Source organism: Scyliorhinus torazame, chromosome 4 (assembly GCF_047496885.1).
Source record: "Scyliorhinus torazame isolate Kashiwa2021f chromosome 4, sScyTor2.1, whole genome shotgun sequence".
In the NCBI taxonomy this organism is placed as follows: domain Eukaryota; kingdom Metazoa; phylum Chordata; class Chondrichthyes; order Carcharhiniformes; family Scyliorhinidae; genus Scyliorhinus; species Scyliorhinus torazame.
Genome location: NC_092710.1, coordinates 232,325,863 through 232,344,864, shown reverse-complemented (window position 1 = coordinate 232,344,864; position 19,002 = coordinate 232,325,863). Strand labels below are relative to the sequence as shown.

Genomic DNA, 19,002 nt, shown 5'->3' with positions numbered 1-19,002 from the left:
CCATTCAATGAGATCATGGCTGATCTTTTGTGGACTCAGCCCCACTTTCCGGCCCAAACACCATAACCCTTAATCCCTTTATTCTTAAAAAAACTATCGATCTTTATCTGAAAAACATTTAATGAAGGAGCCTCTACTGCTTCACTGGGCAAGGAATTCCATAGATTCACAACCCTTTGGGTGAAGAAGTTCCTCCTAAACTCAGTCCTAAATCTACTTCCCCTTATTTTGAGGCTATGCCCCCGAGTTCTGCTTTCACCCGCCAGTGGAAACAACTTGCCCGCATCTATCCTATCTATTCCCTTCATAATTTTATATGTTTCTATAAGTTCCCTCCTCATCCTTCTAAATTCCAACGAGTACAGTCCCCGTCTACTCAACCTCTCCTCGTCATCCAACCCCTTCAGCTCTGGGATTAACCTAGTGAATCTCCTCTGCACGCCGTCCAGCGCCAGTACGTCCTTTCTCAGGTAAGGAGACCAAAACTGAACACAATAGTCCAGGTGTGGCCTCACTAACACCTTATACAATTGCAGCATAACCTCCCTAGTCTTAAACTCCATCCCTCTAGCAATGAAGGACAAAATTCCATTTGCCTTCTTAATCACCTGTTGCACCTGTAAACCAACTTTTTGCGACTTATGCACTAGCACACCCAGGTCTCTCTGCACATCAGCATGTTTAAATATTTTATCACTTAAATAATAATCCCTTTTGCTGTTATTCCTACCAAAATGGATAACCTCACATTTGTCAACATTGTATTCCATTTGCTAGACCCTAGCCCATTCACTTAGCCTATCCAAATCCCTCTGCAGACTTCCAGTATCTTCTGCACTTTTTCCTTTACCACTCATCTTAGTGTTGTCTGTAATCTATGTAAATTGTGAACAATTGTGGGCCCAACACTGATCCCTGAGGGACACCACTAGCTACTGATTGCCAACCAGAGAAACACCCATTAATCCCCACTCTTGCTTTCTATTAATTAACCAATCCTCTATCCATGCTACTACTGTCCCCTTAATGCCATGCATCTTTATCTTATGCAGCAACCGTTTGTGTGGCACCTTATCAAAGGCTTTCTGGAAATCCAGATATACCACATCCATTGGCTCCCCGTTATCTACCGCACTGGTAATGTCCTCCAAAAATTCCACTAAATTAGTTAGGCACGACCTGCACTTTATGAACCCATGCTGCGTCTGCCCAATGGGACAATTTCAATCCAGATGCCTCGTTATTTCTTTCTTGATGATAGATTCCAGCATCTTCCCTACTACCGAAGCTAAGCACACTGGCCTATAATTACCCGCTTTCTGCCTACCTCCTTTTTTAAACAGTGGTGTCACATTTGCTAATTTCCAATCTGGAGGGACCACCCCAGAGTCTAGTGAATTTTGGTAACACTGTTGCTACACAGCTCTAGGGTCCAGGTTCGGTTCCCGGCTTGGATCACTGTCCTTGTGGAGTTTGCACGTCCTTCCCGTGTCTGCGTGGGTTTCCTCCGGGTGCTCAGGCTTTCTTCTACAAGTCCCGATAGATGTGCTGTTGGGTGAATTGGACATTCTGAATTCTCCCTCTGTGTACCCTAACAGGCGCTGGAATGTGGCGACTAGGTGCTTTTCACAGTAACTTCATTGCAATATTAATGTAAGCCTACTTGTGACAATAAAGATTATTATTATAGTAATTATAACTAAGATAAAATAGTTCAATCTAGATGATTCTGAATTTGACATTCCTCAAATTAGATTGGACAATGAGACAGTAATGAGAAATGTGGAAGAATTAGGGAGTTACCTTCCAGAAAGAGTCTTATAGTTACATAGAGTATAGATAACTGATGATTGTAAAGCTATTTCTTTGATATTAATGTGGTTAATTATGTGTTTAAATTATAGTTTGTTTTAACATAAAAGACACCTGTTGGTCAGAGGCATCACTCCTGGGGTGAAGTGTCCTTTCCTCACAGTTTTACAAATAGGAAAAATGTTTGGTGTTCCCATCCGTTATCCCAACAAAAGCTGAGGTCCGATATCCTAACAATACATTAAAATTTATATTATATTAAAGTTCTAATTTCCTAATTGTTCTTGCAGTCCCTGGTTTTTGTAACAATGAGACATTAGGAAGCAGTTCTAAGGGTGACCATTGTTCTTGACTTGCAGTCTATGATTGCTTCCATAGGTTATCTGAAGGATAAACCAACTCTAGGCTTTAAAAACTTCACTGGAAATATCTAGACTGTTGGTACACAGACTATTTACTCAAATGAGTCAATCCCAGGAGAAGCTGGGTCAATGACAGAGGTTATCAATAGGGGATTATCACAATGTATTTGCTGAAATCATAGATTATCATAGAATTTACAGTGCAGAAGGAGGCCATTCAGCCCATCATATCCTTGTGGAATTTCATCCACATTGTTTTTGTCAGAATTCATACTAATGATTAACATCAGGTGAATTACAGCAATCTTGAAAGAGGTTATCCTTATTTATTGCTGTGTGTTATCTTTGAAATTTAAACTGACAAGAACTGACATTTATTTAGATTGACATATCTGGCTATGACAGAAGAAAGACCCCTATTCATTTCCTTTTTCTTATGGTGTGGTCCCTTTAAGATTGCTAATGTTGGGAGTTCCAGTGGCTGCCATGAGCTGATCGGTCATACATAAGATGGCTCCACCTTGGAGGTTTTTGGCCATTTCTGCCTGGTTAATGGGCACTTTTGCTGGAGATTCTGCAAAACAAGTGGTGCACTTTGGGAGTGGGAGTTGAATTTTCCTCTGAAGTGGAAAGTTGGCGGTATACCACACCCGGCAGAAATCGAATAAGGCAGCGGGCCTCTCCAGAGGTGGAGGACCTGCTTTGCTCAGTTACAGACACTGTGGCGGAGTCGGGAGTGTTGTTGTCATCCACAGCACTGCCTGTGGAGCAGTTGATGGTGTTGATCAAGGGAGAGCTCTGGCAGCATCGGCTGGAGATGCAAGAGGACTGTTTCAGGCGATTGAGGGAGCAGTAGCCCCTCTTCGCAGGACTTTTGAGCGGGTGGACATCCACCTGGAATTGCAAAGTGCAACGATCCGCAAGGTGGAATGGGCGGTAACAGATCATAGTGATTGGAATGTGGAGTTGGAGGCAGAGGTGGCGATGTTCAGAGTGGCCTGTAAGGAGTTGGAGGTCAAGGTGAACGATCAGGACTTCCGGGTGCTGCGATGACCAGCTGACTCGCACGTTTCGGCAGCTACCGGTGAAACGGACTTTTGGGCTCTTGATAGGAGCCCCAACGGCAATTTTGACGGCTAAAAACACTGTGCGGTAAACCAGAAGGGAATCCCCCCTGGATACGGATGAAAAAAGGAGGAGAAAGTGGCCGGATTGCAGTGGATCCTTTAGAACAGCGGCAAGGAAGGCAAGCAAAAACCAAGATGGCGTCGGAAGGTGGCAGTTTAACATGGGGCCCTGAACAACAAGAGTTCTTGAAATGCTGTGTGGAAGAGCTTAAAAAGGAAATGAAGAAAGAGCTGTTGGCCCCGATACTACAGGCGATCGAAGGGCTAAAGGAGGAACAAAAGACCCAGGAGCGGGAGCTTCGGGTCGTGAAGGCAAAGGCAGCCGAGAATGAGGACGACATACAGGGCCTGGTGGTGAAGACGGAGATGCATGAGGCACATCAGAAATGATGTGTTGAAAGGTTGGAGGCACTGGAGAACAACGCAAGGAGGAACAACTTGAGGATTCTTGGTCTTCCTGAAGGTGCGGAGGGAGCGGATGTCGGGGCATATGTGAGCACGATGCTGCACTCGTTAATGGGAGCGGAGGCCCCGGCGGGTCCGTTGGAGGTGGAGGGAGCATACCGAGTGATGGCGTGAGGACCGAGTGCAGGAGAAATTCCCAGAGCCATAGTGGTGAGATTCCTCCGTTTTAAGGATAGAGAAATGGTCCTTAGATAGGCAAAGAAAACTCGGAGCAGTAAATGGGAGAACGCGGTGATCCGCGTTTATCAAGACTGGAGTGCGGAGGTGGCGAGAAGGAGGACGAGCTTTAATCGGGCCAAGGCGGTGCTTCATAAAAAGAAGATAAAATTTGGAATGCTGCAACCGGCAAGACTGTGGGTCACATATCGAGGGAGGCACCACTACTTTGAGACGGCGGATGAAGCGTGGACTTTTATTGTGGAAGAAAAACTGGAATGAGCGGGTTATTAAAAAGAACGTTTGAACAAAGTGGTGGGGCGAATGTGGGGGGCGAAGAGGGGGGTTAAAAAGGGGGGAAAGAGGAGTTTTATGTACTAATCCTGCGATGAGGTAACTTTTCTCTCTTCCACAGGTGGTGATGGGGGGAGGAGGGGAGGTGGAGGAGATGGGGCGTTGGCCATTGGGGGCGGGGCCAAGGGAGAAGCGCGGGCTTGGTTCCCGCGCTATGATAATCATGGCGGGAATAGAGAAGCAGGAAGGAGGTCGCACGGTGCGAGCCGAGATCACGGGGGGAAGCCGAGGTCGGCCAGAGTTTGCTGACTTCTGGGAGCAACATGGGGGGAGTAATTACGCTAGCGGGGGATCTAGCGGGGGGGGGTGGGAGGGGGGAATTACTGGGTTGCTGCTGCTGGGGAGAGGGGGGAGCTGGTATGGGAGGGGATGGGCAGGGGGGCACCGCCTGGGGGAGATACAGCTGCGTGGGAACCGGGTGAGGAGCTGGAAAAAGGGGATGGTTAATCAACAAGGGGGGGGGTAGGAAGCCCCCCAACCCGGCTGATCAAGTGGAACGTGAGAGGGCTGAACGGGCCGATAGAGAGGGCACGGGTACTCGCACACCTTAAGAAACTTAAGGCAGATGTGGTTATGTTACAGGAAACGCACCTGAAACTGATAGACCAGGTTAGGCTACGCAAAGGATGGGTGGGGCAGGTGTTCCATTCGGGGCTAGATGCGAAAAACAGGGGGGTGGCTATATTAGTGGGGAAGCGGGTAATGTTCGAGGCAAAGACTATAGTGGCGGATAACGGGGGAAGATACGTGATGGTGAGTGGCAAACTACAGGGGGAGACGGTGGTTTTGGTAAACGTATATGCCCCGAACTGGGATGATGCCAATTTTATGAGGCAGATGCTAGGACGCATTCCGGACCTAGAGATGGGAAAGCTGATAATGGGGGGAGATTTTAATACGGTGTTGGAAACAGGGCTGGATAGGTCGAAGTCCAGGACTGGAAGGAGGCCGGCAGCAGCCAAGGTACTTAAAGATTTTATGGAGCAGATGGGAGGTGTAGACCCGTGGAGATTTAGCAGACCTAGGAGCAAGGAGTTCTTGTTTTTCTCCTATGTCCATAAAGTCTACTCGCGAATAGACTTTTTTGTGCTGGGAAGGGCGTTGATCCCGAAAGTGAGGGGAACGGAGTATACGGCTATAGCCATTTCGGATCACGCTCCACACTGGGTAGACTTGGAGATAGGGGAGGAAACAGGAGGGTGCCCACCCTGGAGAATGGACATGGGACTAATGGCAGATGAGGGGGTGTGTCTAAGGGTGAGGGGGTGCATTGAAAAGTACTTGGAACTCAATGATAATGGGGAGGTCCAGGTGCGAGTGGTCTGGGAGGCGCTGAAAGCGGTGGTTAGAGGGGAGCTGATATCAATAAGGGCACATAAAGGGAAGCAGGAGAGTAAGGAACGGGAGCGGTTGCTGCAAGAACTTTTGAGGGTGGACAGACAATATGCGGAAGCACCGGAGGAGGGACTGTACAGGGAAAGGCAAAGGCTACATGTAGAATTTGACTTGCTGACTACGGGCACTGCAGAGGCACAATGGAGGAAGGCACAGGGTGTACAGTACGAATATGGGGAGAAGGTTGCTGGCACACCAACTGAGGAAAAGGGGAGCAGCGAGGGAAATAGGGGGAGTGAGGGATGAGGAAGGAGAGATGGAGCGGAGAGCGGAGAGAGTGAATGGAGTGTTCAAGACATTTTATAAAAAATTATATGAAGCTCAACCCCCGGATGGGAGGGAGAGAATGATGGGCTTTTTGGATCGGCTGGAATTTCCCAAGGTGGAAGAGCAGGAAAGGGTGGGACTGGGAGCACAGATCGAGGTAGAAGAAGTGGTGAAAGGAATTAGGAGCATGCAGGCGGGAAAGGCCCCAGGACCGGATGGATTCCCAGTCGAATTCTACAGAAAATATGTGGACTTGCTCGCCCCGGTATTGACGAGGACCTTTAATGAGGCAAAGGAAAGGGGACAACTGCCCCCGACTATGTCTGAAGCAACAATATCGCTTCTCTTAAAGAAGGAGGACCCGCTACAATGCGGGTCCTGTAGACCTATTTCCCTCCTAAATGTAGATGCCAAGATTCTGGCCAAGGTAATGGCAATGAGAATAGAGGAATGTGTCCCGGGGGTGGTCCACGAGGACCAAACTGGGTTTGTGAAGGGGAGACAGCTGAACACAAATATACAGAGGCTGTTAGGGGTAATGATGATGCCCCCACCAGAGGGGGAAACGGAGATAGTAGTGGCGATGGATGCCGAGAAAGCATTTGATAGAGTGGAGTGGGATTATTTGTGGGAGGTGTTGAGGAGATTTGGTTTTGGAGAGGGGTATGTTAGATGGGTGCAGCTGTTGTATAGGGCCCCGATGGCGAGCGTGGTCACGAATGGACGGGGATCTGCATATTTTCGGCTCCATAGAGGGACAAGGCAGGGATGCCCTCTGTCCCCATTATTGTTTGCACTGGCGATTGAGCCCCTGGCGATAGCGTTGAGGGGTTCCAAGAAGTGTAGGGGAGTACTTAGAGGAGGAGAAGAACACCGGGTATCTTTGTATGCAGACGATTTACTGCTATACGTGGCAGACCCGGCGGAGGGGATGCCAGAAATAATGCAGATACTTGGGGAGTTTGGGGATTTTTCAGGGTATAAATTGAACATGGGGAAAAGTGAGTTATTTGTGGTGCATCCAGGGGAGCAGAGTAGAGAAATAGAGGACCTACCGTTGAGGAAGGTAACAAGGGACTTTCGTTACCTGGGGATCCAGATAGCCAAGAATTGGGGCACATTGCATAGGTTAAATTTAACGCGGTTGGTGGAACAAATGGAGGAGGATTTCAAGAGATGGGATATGGTATCCCTGTCACTGGCAGGGAGGGTGCAGGCGGTTAAGATGGTGGTCCTCCCGAGATTCCTCTTTGTGTTTCAGTGCCTCCCGGTGGTGATAGAACATAGAACATAGAACAATACAGCGCAGTACAGGCCCTTCGGCCCACGATGTTGCACCGAAACAAAAGCCATCTAACCTACACTATGCCATTATCATCCATATGTTTATCCAATAAACTTTTAAATGCCCTCAATGTTGGCGAGTTCACTACTGTAGCAGGTAGGGCATTCCACGGCCTCACTACTCTTTGCGTAAAGAACCTACCTCTGACCTCTGTCCTATATCTATTACCCCTCAGTTTAAAGTTATGTCCCCTCGTGCCAGCCATATCCATCCGCGGGAGAAGGCTCTCACTGTCCACCCTATCCAACCCCCTGATCATTTTGTATGCCTCTATTAAGTCTCCTCTTAACCTTCTTCTCTCCAACGAAAACAACCTCAAGTCCGTCAGCCTTTCCTCATAAGATTTTCCCTCCATACCAGGCAACATCCTGGTAAATCTCCTCTGCACCCGCTCCAAAGCCTCCACGTCCTTCCTATAATGCGGTGACCAGAACTGTACGCAATACTCCAAATGCGGCCGTACCAGAGTTCTGTACAGCTGCAACATGACCTCCCGACTCCGGAACTCAATCCCTCTACCAATAAAGGCCAACACTCCATAGGCCTTCTTCACAACCCTATCAACCTGGGTGGCAACTTTCAGGGATCTATGTACATGGACACCTAGATCCCTCTGCTCATCCACACTTCCAAGAACTTTACCATTAGCCAAATATTCCGCATTCCTGTTATTCCTTCCAAAGAGAATCACCTCACACTTCTCTACATTAAACTCCATTTGCCACCTCTCAGCCCAGCTCTGCAGCTTATCTATATCCCTCTGTAACCTGCTACATCCTTCCACACTATCGACAACACCACCGACTTTAGTATCGTCTGCAAATTTACTCACCCACCCTTCTGCGCCTTCCTCTAGGTCATTGATAAAAATGACAAACAGCAACGGCCCCAGAACAGATCCTTGTGGTACTCCACTTGTGACTGTACTCCATTCTGAACATTTCCCATCAACCACCACCCTCTGTCTTCTTTCAGCTAGCCAATTTCTGATCCACATCTCTAAATCACCCTCAATCCCCAGCCTCCGTATTTTTTGCAATAGCCTACCGTGGGGAACCTTATCAAACGCTTTGCTGAAATCCATATACACCACATCAACTGCTCTACCCTCGTCTACCTGTTCAGTCACCTTCTCAAAGAACTCAATAAGGTTTGTGAGGCATGACCTACCCTTCACAAAGCCATGCTGACTATCCCTGATCATATTATTCCTATCTAGATGATTATAAATCTTGTCCCTTATAATCCCCTCCAAGACTTTACCCACTACAGACGTGAGGCTCACCGGTCTATAGTTGCCGGGGTTGTCTCCGCTCCCCTTTTTGAACAAAGGGACCACATTTGCTGTCCTCCAGTCCTCTGGCACTATTCCTGTAGCCAATGATGACATAAAAATCAAAGCCAAAGGTCCAGCAATCTCTTCCCTGGCCTCCCATAGAATCCTAGGATAAATCCCATCAGGTCCCGGGGACTTATCTATTTTCAGCCTGTCCAGAATTGCCAACACCTCTTCCCTACGTACCTCAATGCCATCTATTCTATTAGCCTGGGGCTCAGCATTCTCCTCCACAACATTATCTTTTTCCTGAGTGAATACTGACGAAAAATATTCATTTAGTATCTCGCCTATCTCTTCAGACTCCACACACAATTTCCCATCCCTGTCCTTGACTGGTCCTACTCTTTCCCTAGTCATTCGCTTATTCCTGACATACCTATAGAAAGCTTTTGGGTTTTCCTTGATCCTTCCTGCCAAATACTTCTCATGTCCCCTCCTTGCTCGTCTTAGCTCCCTCTTTAGATCCTTCCTCGCTACCTTGTAACTATCCATCGCCCCAACCGAAACTTCACACTTCATCTTCACATAGGCCTTCTTCTTCCTCTTAACAAGAGATTCCACTTCCTTGGTAAACCACGGTTCCCTCGCTCGACGCCTTCCTCCCTGTCTGACCGGTACATACTTATCAAGAACACGCAGTAGCTGATCCTTGAACAAGCCCCACTTATCCAGTGTGCCCAACACTTGCAGCCTACTTCTCCACCTTATCCCCCCCAAGTCACGTCTAATGGCATCATAATTGCCCTTCCCCCAGCTATAACTCTTGCCCTGCGGTGTATACTTATCCCTTTCCATCATTAACGTAAACGTCACCGAATTGTGGTCACTGTCCCCAAAGTGCTCTCCTACCTCCAAATCCAACACCTGGCCTGGTTCATTACCCAAAACCAAATCCAACGTGGCCTCGCCTCTTGTTGGCCTGTCAACATATTGTTTCAGGAAACCCTCCTGCACACACTGTACAAAAAACGACCCATCTATTGTACTCGAACTATATATTTTCCAGTCAATATTTGGAAAGTTAAAGTCTCCCATAATAACTACCCTGTTACTTTCGCTCATATCCAGAATCATCTTCGCCATCCTTTCCTCTACATCCCTAGAACTATTAGGAGGCCTATAAAAAACTCCCAACAGGGTGACCTCTCCTTTCCTGTTTCTAACTTCAGCCAATACTACCTCGGAAGAGTCCCCATCTAGCATCCTCTCCGCCACCGTAATACTGCTCTTGACTAGCAGCGCCACACCTCCCCCTCTTTTGCCTCCTTCTCTGAGCTTACTAAAACACCTAAACCCCGGAACCTGCAACATCCATTCCTGTCCCTGCTCTATCCATGTCTCCGAAATGGCCACAACATCGAAGTCCCAGGTACCAACCCACGCTGCCAGTTCCCCTACCTTGTTTCATATACTCCTGGCATTGAAGTAGACACACTTCAAACCACCTACCTGAACGCTGGCCCCCTCCTGCGACGTCAAATCTGTGCTCCTGACCTCTATACTCTCATTCTCCCTTACCCTAAAATTACAATCCAGGTTCCCATGCCCCTGCTGCATTAGTTTAAACCCCCCCAAAGAGCACTAACAAATCTCCCCCCCAGGATATTTGTGCCCCTCAGGTTCAGATGTAGACCATCCTGTCTGTAGAGGTCCCACCTTCCCCAGAAAGAGCCCCAGTTATCCAAAAATCTGAAACCCTCCCGCCTGCACCATCCCTGTAGCCACGTGTTTAAATGCTCTCTCTCCCTATTCCTCATCTCACTATCACGTGGCACGGGCAACAACCCAGAGATAACAACTCTGTTTGTTCTAGTTCTGAGCTTCCATCCTAGCTCCCTGAAAGCCTGCCTGACATCCTTGTCCCCTTTCCTACCTATGTCGTTGGTGCCAATGTGGACCACGACTTGGGGCTGCTCCCCCTCCCCCCTAAGGACCCGGAAAACACGATCCGAGACATCACGTACCCTTGCACCTGGGAGGCAACATACCAAACGTGAGTCTCTCACGCTCCCACAAAATCTCCTATCTGTGCCCCTGACTATAGAGTCCCCAATTACTAATGCTCTGCTCCTCTCCCCCCTTTCCTTCTGAGCAACAGGGACAGACTCCGTGCCAGAGGCCCGTACCCCATGGCTTACCCCTGGTAAGTCGTCCCCCCCACAAGTATCCAAAGCGGTATACTTGTTTCTCAGGGGAACGACCGCAGGGGATCCCTGCACTGACTGTTTTTTCCCAGTCCCTCTTACAGTTACCCACCTATCTCCCTCTTTGGTGTAACTAATTCCCTGAAGCTGCTATCTATGACCCCTTCTGCCTCCCGAATGATCCGAAGTTCTTCCAACTCCAGCTCCAGTTCCCTAACTCGGTCTTGGAGGAGCTGGAGATGGCAGCACTTCCTGCAGGTAAAATCAGCAGGGACACTAACTGCATCCCTCACCTCAAACATCCTGCAGGAGGAACATTGCACTCCCTTCCCTGCCATTCCTCTAACTTTCTACCAAGATCTGGCTAACAACTAAATTAAATTTTTATAAAAAATAATAATAATATAATAAAAATATGGTACTTACCTCAGACCAAAGGGTTTTATTATTAGGTTAGAGGAGGAGGGCGGGTGGGAGACACTACACGTGTAGTGTCTCGGGTTTCCTCTCCACCAGAATTTATTGGTGAGGGTCTTCCCAGACGTCCGCGGGTCGACTTCCTGTTCCCGCCTAAAAAACTAATTTAAAAAAAAAAGAAAAATTCTCAGCTCCTGCTGAAATTGACTAACCAGCCAGCTCCACTCCCGCCGAAATCGACTGGCCTTCCCCTGCAAAGAGAAGTGCTTTTGAAGGTTGACTTACCTCCCAGCAACCTCCTTCCGCAATGCTCCCGCTGAAACTGACTAACCAGCTGCTCTCACGCCGCCGAAATCGACTGGCCTGCCCCTGCAAAGAGAAGTGCTTTGATCACAAAGGCTTTTTTTAAAAGGATTGAAAAGAGCATCATGGGTTTTGTGTGGTCCGGGAAGACCCCGAGAGTGAGGAAGGGATTCTTACAGCGTAGCAGGGATAGGGGGGGGCTGGCACTACCGAGCCTAAGTGAGTATTTATGGGCCGCTAATATTTCAATGGTGAGTAAGTGGATGGGAGAGGAGGAGGGAGCTGCGTGGAAGAGATTAGAGAAGGCGTCCTGTAGGGGGACTAGCCTACAGGCTATGGTGACAGCCCCATTGCCGTTCTCACCGAGGAACTACACCACAAGCCCGGTGGTGGTGGCTACACTGAAGATTTGGGGACAGTGGAGACGGCATAGGGGAAAGACTGGAGCCTTGGGGGTTCCCCGATAAGAAACAACCATAGGTTTGCCCCGGGGGGAATGGATGGGGGATATGGAATGTGGCAAAGAGCAGGAATAACGCAACTGAAAGATCTGTTTGTGGATGGGAAGTTCGCGAGTCTGGGAGCGCTGACCGAGAAATATGGGTTGCCCCAAGGGAATGCATTCAGGTATATGCAACTGAGGGCTTTTGCGAGGCAACAGGTGAGGGAATTCCCGCAGCTCCCGACACAAGAGGTGCAGGACAGAGTGATCTCAAAGACATGGGTGGGGGATGGTAAGGTGTCAGATATATATAGGGAAATGAGGGACGAAGGGCAGACTATGGTAGATGAACTAAAAGGGAAATGGGAAGAAGAGCTGGGGGAGGAGATCGAGGAGGGGCTGTGGGCAGATGCCCTAAGCAGGGTAAACTCGTCGTCCTCGTGTGCCAGGCTAAGCCTGATTCAGTTTAAGGTATTACACAGGGCGCATATGACTGGAGCATGGCTCAGCAAATTTTTTGGGGTGGAGGATAGGTGTGTGAGATGCTCGAGAAGCCCAGCGAATCATACCCATATGTTTTGGTCATGCCCGGCACTACAGGGGTTTTGGATGGGGGTGACAAAGGTGCTTTCAAAAGTAGTAGGAGTCCGGGTCGAACCAAGCTGGGGGTTGGCTATATTTGGGGTTGCACAAGAGCCGGGAGTGCAGGAGGCGAGAGAGGCCGATGTTTTGGCCTTTGCGTCCCTAGTAGCCCGGCGCAGGATATTGCTAATGTGGAAAGAAGCCAAGCCCCCAGGGGTGGAGACCTGGATAAATGACATGGCAGGGTTTATAAAGCTAGAGCGGATTAAGTTCGTTCTAAGGGGGTCGGCTCAAGGGTTCACCAGGCGGTGGCAACCGTTCGTCGAATACCTCTCAGAAAGATAGATGGAATGGAACAAAGAAGGCAGCAGCAGCAGCCCAGGATCGGGGGGGGGGGGGGGGGGGGGGGGTGGAGGGGTGGGGGGAGGGGGGGGGGAGGAGGAACCAAAAGGACTCTCAGGGTTGTTAATATATACTGTATAATATGTATAGGTCGTTGCTACAGATAATTATATATTGGACTGTTAAATTATATTTTTGGAGAGTGTTTCTTGTGATAAGGCAGTTGCCAATTAGGGTTAGTTTTCATTTTTGTTATTTATTATTTATTCATTTTCTGTTTATAAAATAGGTCATTGTTATTTGTGTTGTTATAATATTGTGTAAAGGATGCACAATGTACTGTGTTGGTTGACCAAAAATTTTCAATAAAATATTTTATAAAAAAAAAGGTGAACGATCAGGAGAATTGGTCCAGGTGGACAAATTTCCGAATCGTGGGTCTGCTGGAAGGGATGGAAGGACCGAGTACCAAGGCCTATGTTTCAAAGGTGTATGCGAAGCTGGTGGATAAGAGGGTCTATGCAAGGGCCCTGGAGGTGGACCAAGCACACCGACCACTAAAACGGAGGAAGCCGCCACGGACAGTGGTAGTCTGAAAGCATAAATTCCAGGAGAAGATGATTCTGTGATGGGTGAGGACAACGTGGGACTGCAGTTGGGAGGGTTAGCATATCCGAATATATCAAGGCATTGGGGCCGAGCAGAGGGCGGGTTTTAACCGGGCCAAAGCGGTGCTTTTTTGAAACAAGGTCCGGTTTGGGGTGTTGTACCCAGGCGAGTGTCGTACTCTGGGTGACCTTTAAGAGACAGGAGCACTATTTTACAATGCCTGAGGAGGCAAATGACTTTATTAAGGAGGAGGGTTTGGAAGAGGGTTATTGGTTGGAATTTTTTTGTTTTTTCATATGTTTGTACAATGTTTGCAATGTGTTTTCTTTTGCATTTTGCCTATTTGGTATTTTATTATGTCAATAGGGGATGATTCCAAGTCCTTGGTATCTTTCCCCTGATGGTGTTGGGAGTGCAAGGGGGCAATCTGGGGATGGGGGAATGGGCGGCTGCGGTCCAATGGGGGAGGTCTGGATGCACCTCCCACCCCAAAGTACGGGGGTGACCCAACTTAACCCCCTCAGGAACCTCCTCCACAGACCCCTGTCCACTCAGACACACCCACACACACTGACCCCCGATCCCCGCACACAGAACCCACCCTCCAGAGAGCAGGCAGCTCCACCTGTCTATTCCTCAAAGGAGAGAAGCTGTGGCTGCATCTCTTCCCACAGATCCATTATCTGCAAGCCATTACATGGACCCTGAGGGGGGATCCCCTATTACAGTGGTCCCGGGGGGGGTGGGTGGGGTGGGTCGGGTCACTCCCCCGTACTTTGGGGTGGGGGAACACCAGGCAATCCTGGGATAGGGTGGAGGGTCTACGGTGCCGTGGGGGGGAGGTCTGGATTGATTTGCAGTTGGGGGGGGGGGGAAGGGCCAATTTGTGATGGGTGGTTGGGCTGATTTGCGTTGCGGAGGGGTGGGTGGGGTTGGACTGCAGGATCTCACTATCAGGACACTCACTCAAGGTGGACCTTGGGAATCCCTCATATTCCACGCCATGCATAAATATGTATGGCATGGAACACTGAATTACATCCTGCTTTACAACCGCAAGAGGATAGTAAAACTGGTGTAATTCATCTCTGGCGGGAGAACATAGCTTCCCAAACGGAGAATCATCCCAATGTATCTTGTATTCTGTGGTATTTTTAAAAGATTGCTATTATTACAACCCGCTTGGTCTAGTACGCGGTCAATTCCAGCCCCACTTGACCCGGAGTTCCAACACAATTGAAATTAATAAATGATTCTTTGAAAAACACCCCAAGTCTTTAGCCCTTGGGTACTCTGTAATTACAGTCACCAGGTTTGTAAATGTAAACACAGTTAATTTTATTAATAACAATAATTATAATTAAATGGTCAGAAAATACAACAGGTTCAATACTATCTAATTCCTACCCCCCCCCTTAAGCTCACCAAACCCTCTACACACACACAAGACAGACAAACACATAGGGTAAAAGAGGTGATCCAATCACCGCCTGTTACCAGGCAGAATATGGCCTTTTGGCCAATTCATTGGCACCAGCTAACCAATCGTACCGAGTCGCACCAATCTCTCAGGTGGCAAAAAGTCTGAGCTCTGCTGACCAAAGGCTAGCACAGGGCTCTCCTTTGTAAGTTTTGAGTTCCTCACTTCCCTTGCTCGGCTTAAAGGCACATGTCCATTAAGCATCCATGTATCAAAATGATACGAGCAAAAATAAAGGGAAAAAAGGAATCAACAGGAAGAGGCCTTACACTATTCAGCAGGGCATATTTACATCTTAAAGAGCCTGCTGCTCTTGTGATTATCCAGGTATGGAGGGAATATTGGGCAGGAGAGGACGGCAAGGAGAAAATAATTGTCTAAAAAAGATAAAAATAATAACAGAAATCTCCCACTGCTGATAAGACATTTATGATTGTATTTTTTTTACAGCGCCAGCTGTGGTGCAAGGCTGAATAAAGTTGCTCTCTTTTGTGACTCGCAGGTTGCTTTCAAGATGTACCTTGGAGTGACCCCTCGTGTGACCTTCTGGAACCAAGCTGGAGATGATTGTTCACTATTCCTAGAGAAGAATCCACTGAGGGGCTATGTGGAAATACCTGAGAAGCACTCCAATCTGCTGTACTCCAATATGATCTGTGGCATTCTGAGAGGGGCACTGAAAATGGTACAAAAATCACCCGCAGTTATGAAAATAGGAGATTTTGTTTTAACACAAAGTGTTGCTTGCAGCAGATATACTTTATCCCAGAGAATGTTTGATGCACACACCAGCTTTACAGAGAAAGTTAGCTCAATATTTTGAAGGCGAAAGGATTAGTGCAGTGGGAACGGTTTATCAAAGAATCACCTCAGATATAATAGTTGAAATGTTATCGTCTCGAAAGGCTTTTTGGTTGAATGTGAGACTCTAGACTTAAGAACCGTTCTGGAGTTATAGTGGATTCCTCAATTAGGGAGGGGAAATCAACAAAAAGTTCTCAGTTTGGGTTGTCACTCAGTAACAACTTCTGGAAAATCCCTGTGCATGAGTATGAAGTGAGGAGAGGATTTACAGCTAGAATACATTCCATGATCAAGCAGCCAGCTAGCTTCCACTGTCCAAATTCACAAGTAAAGGGTAGCCAGTTGGCCAAGATACTGTGAAATAGTGCCCTGAAATAAGTGCTGAGAGGAGATCTTTTGGTTCGGTGTTCAGCTGTTCCAGAAAATATTGGAAAATGGGAGAATCAAGATTCTGGCCAGGCTAGGCCCCCAATTTTTCTCTATTTAAATGAATGGAGCAAAATGCTTCACAGGAATGCACAATGACCAGCTCAAAATTTTATGAAATTTACTGTGCCTAGGTGATCCAGTGCTACTGGGTGCAGACCCAGGAAAACCTCTGTCTTCAGGAAAGACAATTTGGAGAGAGAAGTTAAAAAAGAGAGAGATGTTGACTCTTAATTTGGGAATGCTTAGTAAATGCAAAGAATTTTTGCAAACAATAGGTCAACTGGGGAAATGTTTACTCATTCTACCCTGCTGATGTGTAAAAAACGCCTGAAAATAGAAAGAAAAAACTCTCAGGGCTCAAATTCTGAAGGCCTGTGCAAGGGGAAATGCAACAGGGAAGAGCAGGATTTTCAGCTGACACTTTTCCCAATTTTAGACCTAATTCTAAATCCCTGGAATGGGGTCATTTGAATACACATTTTATACAGTTGCAGAATTGTTACAGGTTTACCCAGTCTGATGTTCCAGCAGAAAATTAGAACACTATCCTATCATTCATGAAGTTGCTGCATTAGTGCATTCATTGTCCATTAAACTCACCACAGAGAGATAAAACTAGTAATTAACTGCATAAATACTCTTTTAACAACATGGTAATTGTTAATAACTACTAATCACCTTCGCTGGTCCAGGAAATGAACAATTAAAACTGACATCCCATGCCTTCAGGTGGTGAATTATGATTCTAAAGTTGTCAAATTTAAAATTTTACTTATATTTTATTTTTCATGTCTATTTTTTCTCTCTTACTCTATTTTCTGAACCTGATTTGAGATTGAATTTACCAACTGTAATTTACCCTCCTATTCAGTCTTTCCTCCATTTATTTTTAATCCTTTAATTTGACTGGTTGAGGCGATAGCATGTTGATTATTCAACAATGTTCCAGATCCATCATTGATCTTCCTGCTTTGTAATCAGCCCACATGTCCTGCAATTTACAGGGCAAAACAATTTTCAAGAGAAAGTATGCGATAAAATATCTAACTAACCACGTATGCCTCAAGCTGCCCCACTTCAGCAAACTCCAGAGCATTATCCTTAACCTGATAACTTATTGTATATGATGTTTTCAGGTCTTATGCAACAGAGGTCAATTTCATAGAAGTGCCTCTTGCTTTGCCACCATAATTTGAGCAGAAACCCATTTACAAATGGAGTGAGCTTCTGCCAAAGTTTAAGCAGCAAAACAGGAGATGCCCTAAGGAGATTAAAATAAGGCAAGGTAAAGTCGCCATAGTCCCAGATGACCATATGCTGCTTTACCCTTTAAGGGGGAGAGCTGACTGCTGGTGATTTAATCTGAGGATCACCACACCTCAGGCGAGAGGCAAGGTTGAGAAGGTGGGGCCTTCATGAATAACCTCAGCCGTTGCGGTTTAACTCCCATGACGAATAACAAAGCCACAGCTGAATCTGACGGTAACTGACAGGGCTGCACATCTGTATTCCCAGGTGCGTCTGCAGGTGGATATCCAACTTCTTCACGACTCAGTCAATGATGACAAGGTCACAGAAATTAGAATGAAGCTAATGAGAAGACACAAAGCTGTTCGCACAGTTGAGAAAGAGCAAAAACACCCCGTCGGCACTTAAAACCAAGCTTATGTGTCTGTTGCTATGCCAAAAGATTGGGTTGGGCCAGAAAAAATCTTAATGCGCTTTGGAGCATGCTTTTACATTTATTCTTCATAGCACCAGTTTTTGCAATTTCAATTGGACAATGTTATGAAGCATGAAGATTTACAGTATCAATGGAAGAAGTCTCTGCCCATTGTCTCATAGTCTTCTGGTTTGATTTTTGATTTGTGGTTTAGCAACATAAGTAACAATGAAGAAGCTCCTGTGGGCAAATGTATGCACAGCAAATTCAAAACCCGAACTATAGGTTCTGCTTGAATTCAAGCATATTAATGAGTAATATTTTAACATTATTTAATGTTTGCAAAAATCATGTATATTTTTCTGTAGCTTGATTTCACTGTGTCTTCGCTTTAGGCATCTTTAAGATGACTGTAGGGAAACTGTGTTGACTGAGTTAATATTAATTGATAATATTTAATGAATAATAATGCAAATGTTATTAATCTGCACAAACTGAATTGTGTCAAGCACAGAAAATGGACTGTAATATAAATGAAGAATAAATAACTCTTCTTTCCTCCCAATAATTTTTATTTACTTATTCATGGGATGTGAGGGTCGCTGTCTGGGTCAGCATTTATATCCCATCCCTGAGGGCATTTAAGAGCCAACCACATTGCTGTGGGTCTGGAATAGTGGGCGCGATTCTCCGACCCCCCACCGGGTCGGAGAATCTCCGGGGGCTGGCGTGAATCCCGCCCCGCCGTGTCCCGAATTCTCCGCCACCAAAGATTCGGCGGGGGCGAGAATCACGCCCCCAGTCGGCGGGGGCGGGAATCGCGCTGCGCCGGTCGGCTGGCCCACCCCCGGCGATTCTCCGGCCCACGATGGGCCGAAGTCCCGCCGCTGTCAACGCTCTCCCGCCGGCGTGGATTAAACCACCTTTTGAACGGCGGGACAAGGCGGTGCGGGCGGGCTCTGGGGTCCTGGGGAGGGCACGGGCCGATCTGGCCCCGGGGGGTGCCCCCGCGGTGGCCTGGCCCGCGATCGGGGCCCCCTGTGTGATGGCACTCTTTTTCTTCCGCCTTCGCCATGGTCTTCACTATGGTGGAGGCGGAAGAGACCCCCTCCTCTGCGCATACGTGGGGATGACATCAGCAGCCGCTGACACTCCCGCGCATGCG

General features: G+C 47.4%; 1 protein-coding gene across 2 annotated transcripts in view; it reads left to right on the top strand.

Moving 5' to 3' along the window:
* Window positions 1-18,405, top strand: part of LOC140410809 (trafficking protein particle complex subunit 3-like) — a 78,258-nt gene extending 59,853 nt beyond the window's left edge. For both annotated transcript variants that reach the window (XM_072499436.1, XM_072499437.1), the window contains 2 exons: window positions 15,444-15,626; window positions 17,690-18,405. In XM_072499436.1, the coding sequence (XP_072355537.1) occupies window positions 15,444-15,626; window positions 17,690-17,830 (324 nt within the window). In that variant the 3' untranslated portion in view covers window positions 17,831-18,405. The remainder of the gene's footprint in view (window positions 1-15,443; window positions 15,627-17,689) is intronic.
* The last annotated feature ends 597 nt before the right edge of the window (window positions 18,406-19,002 follow it).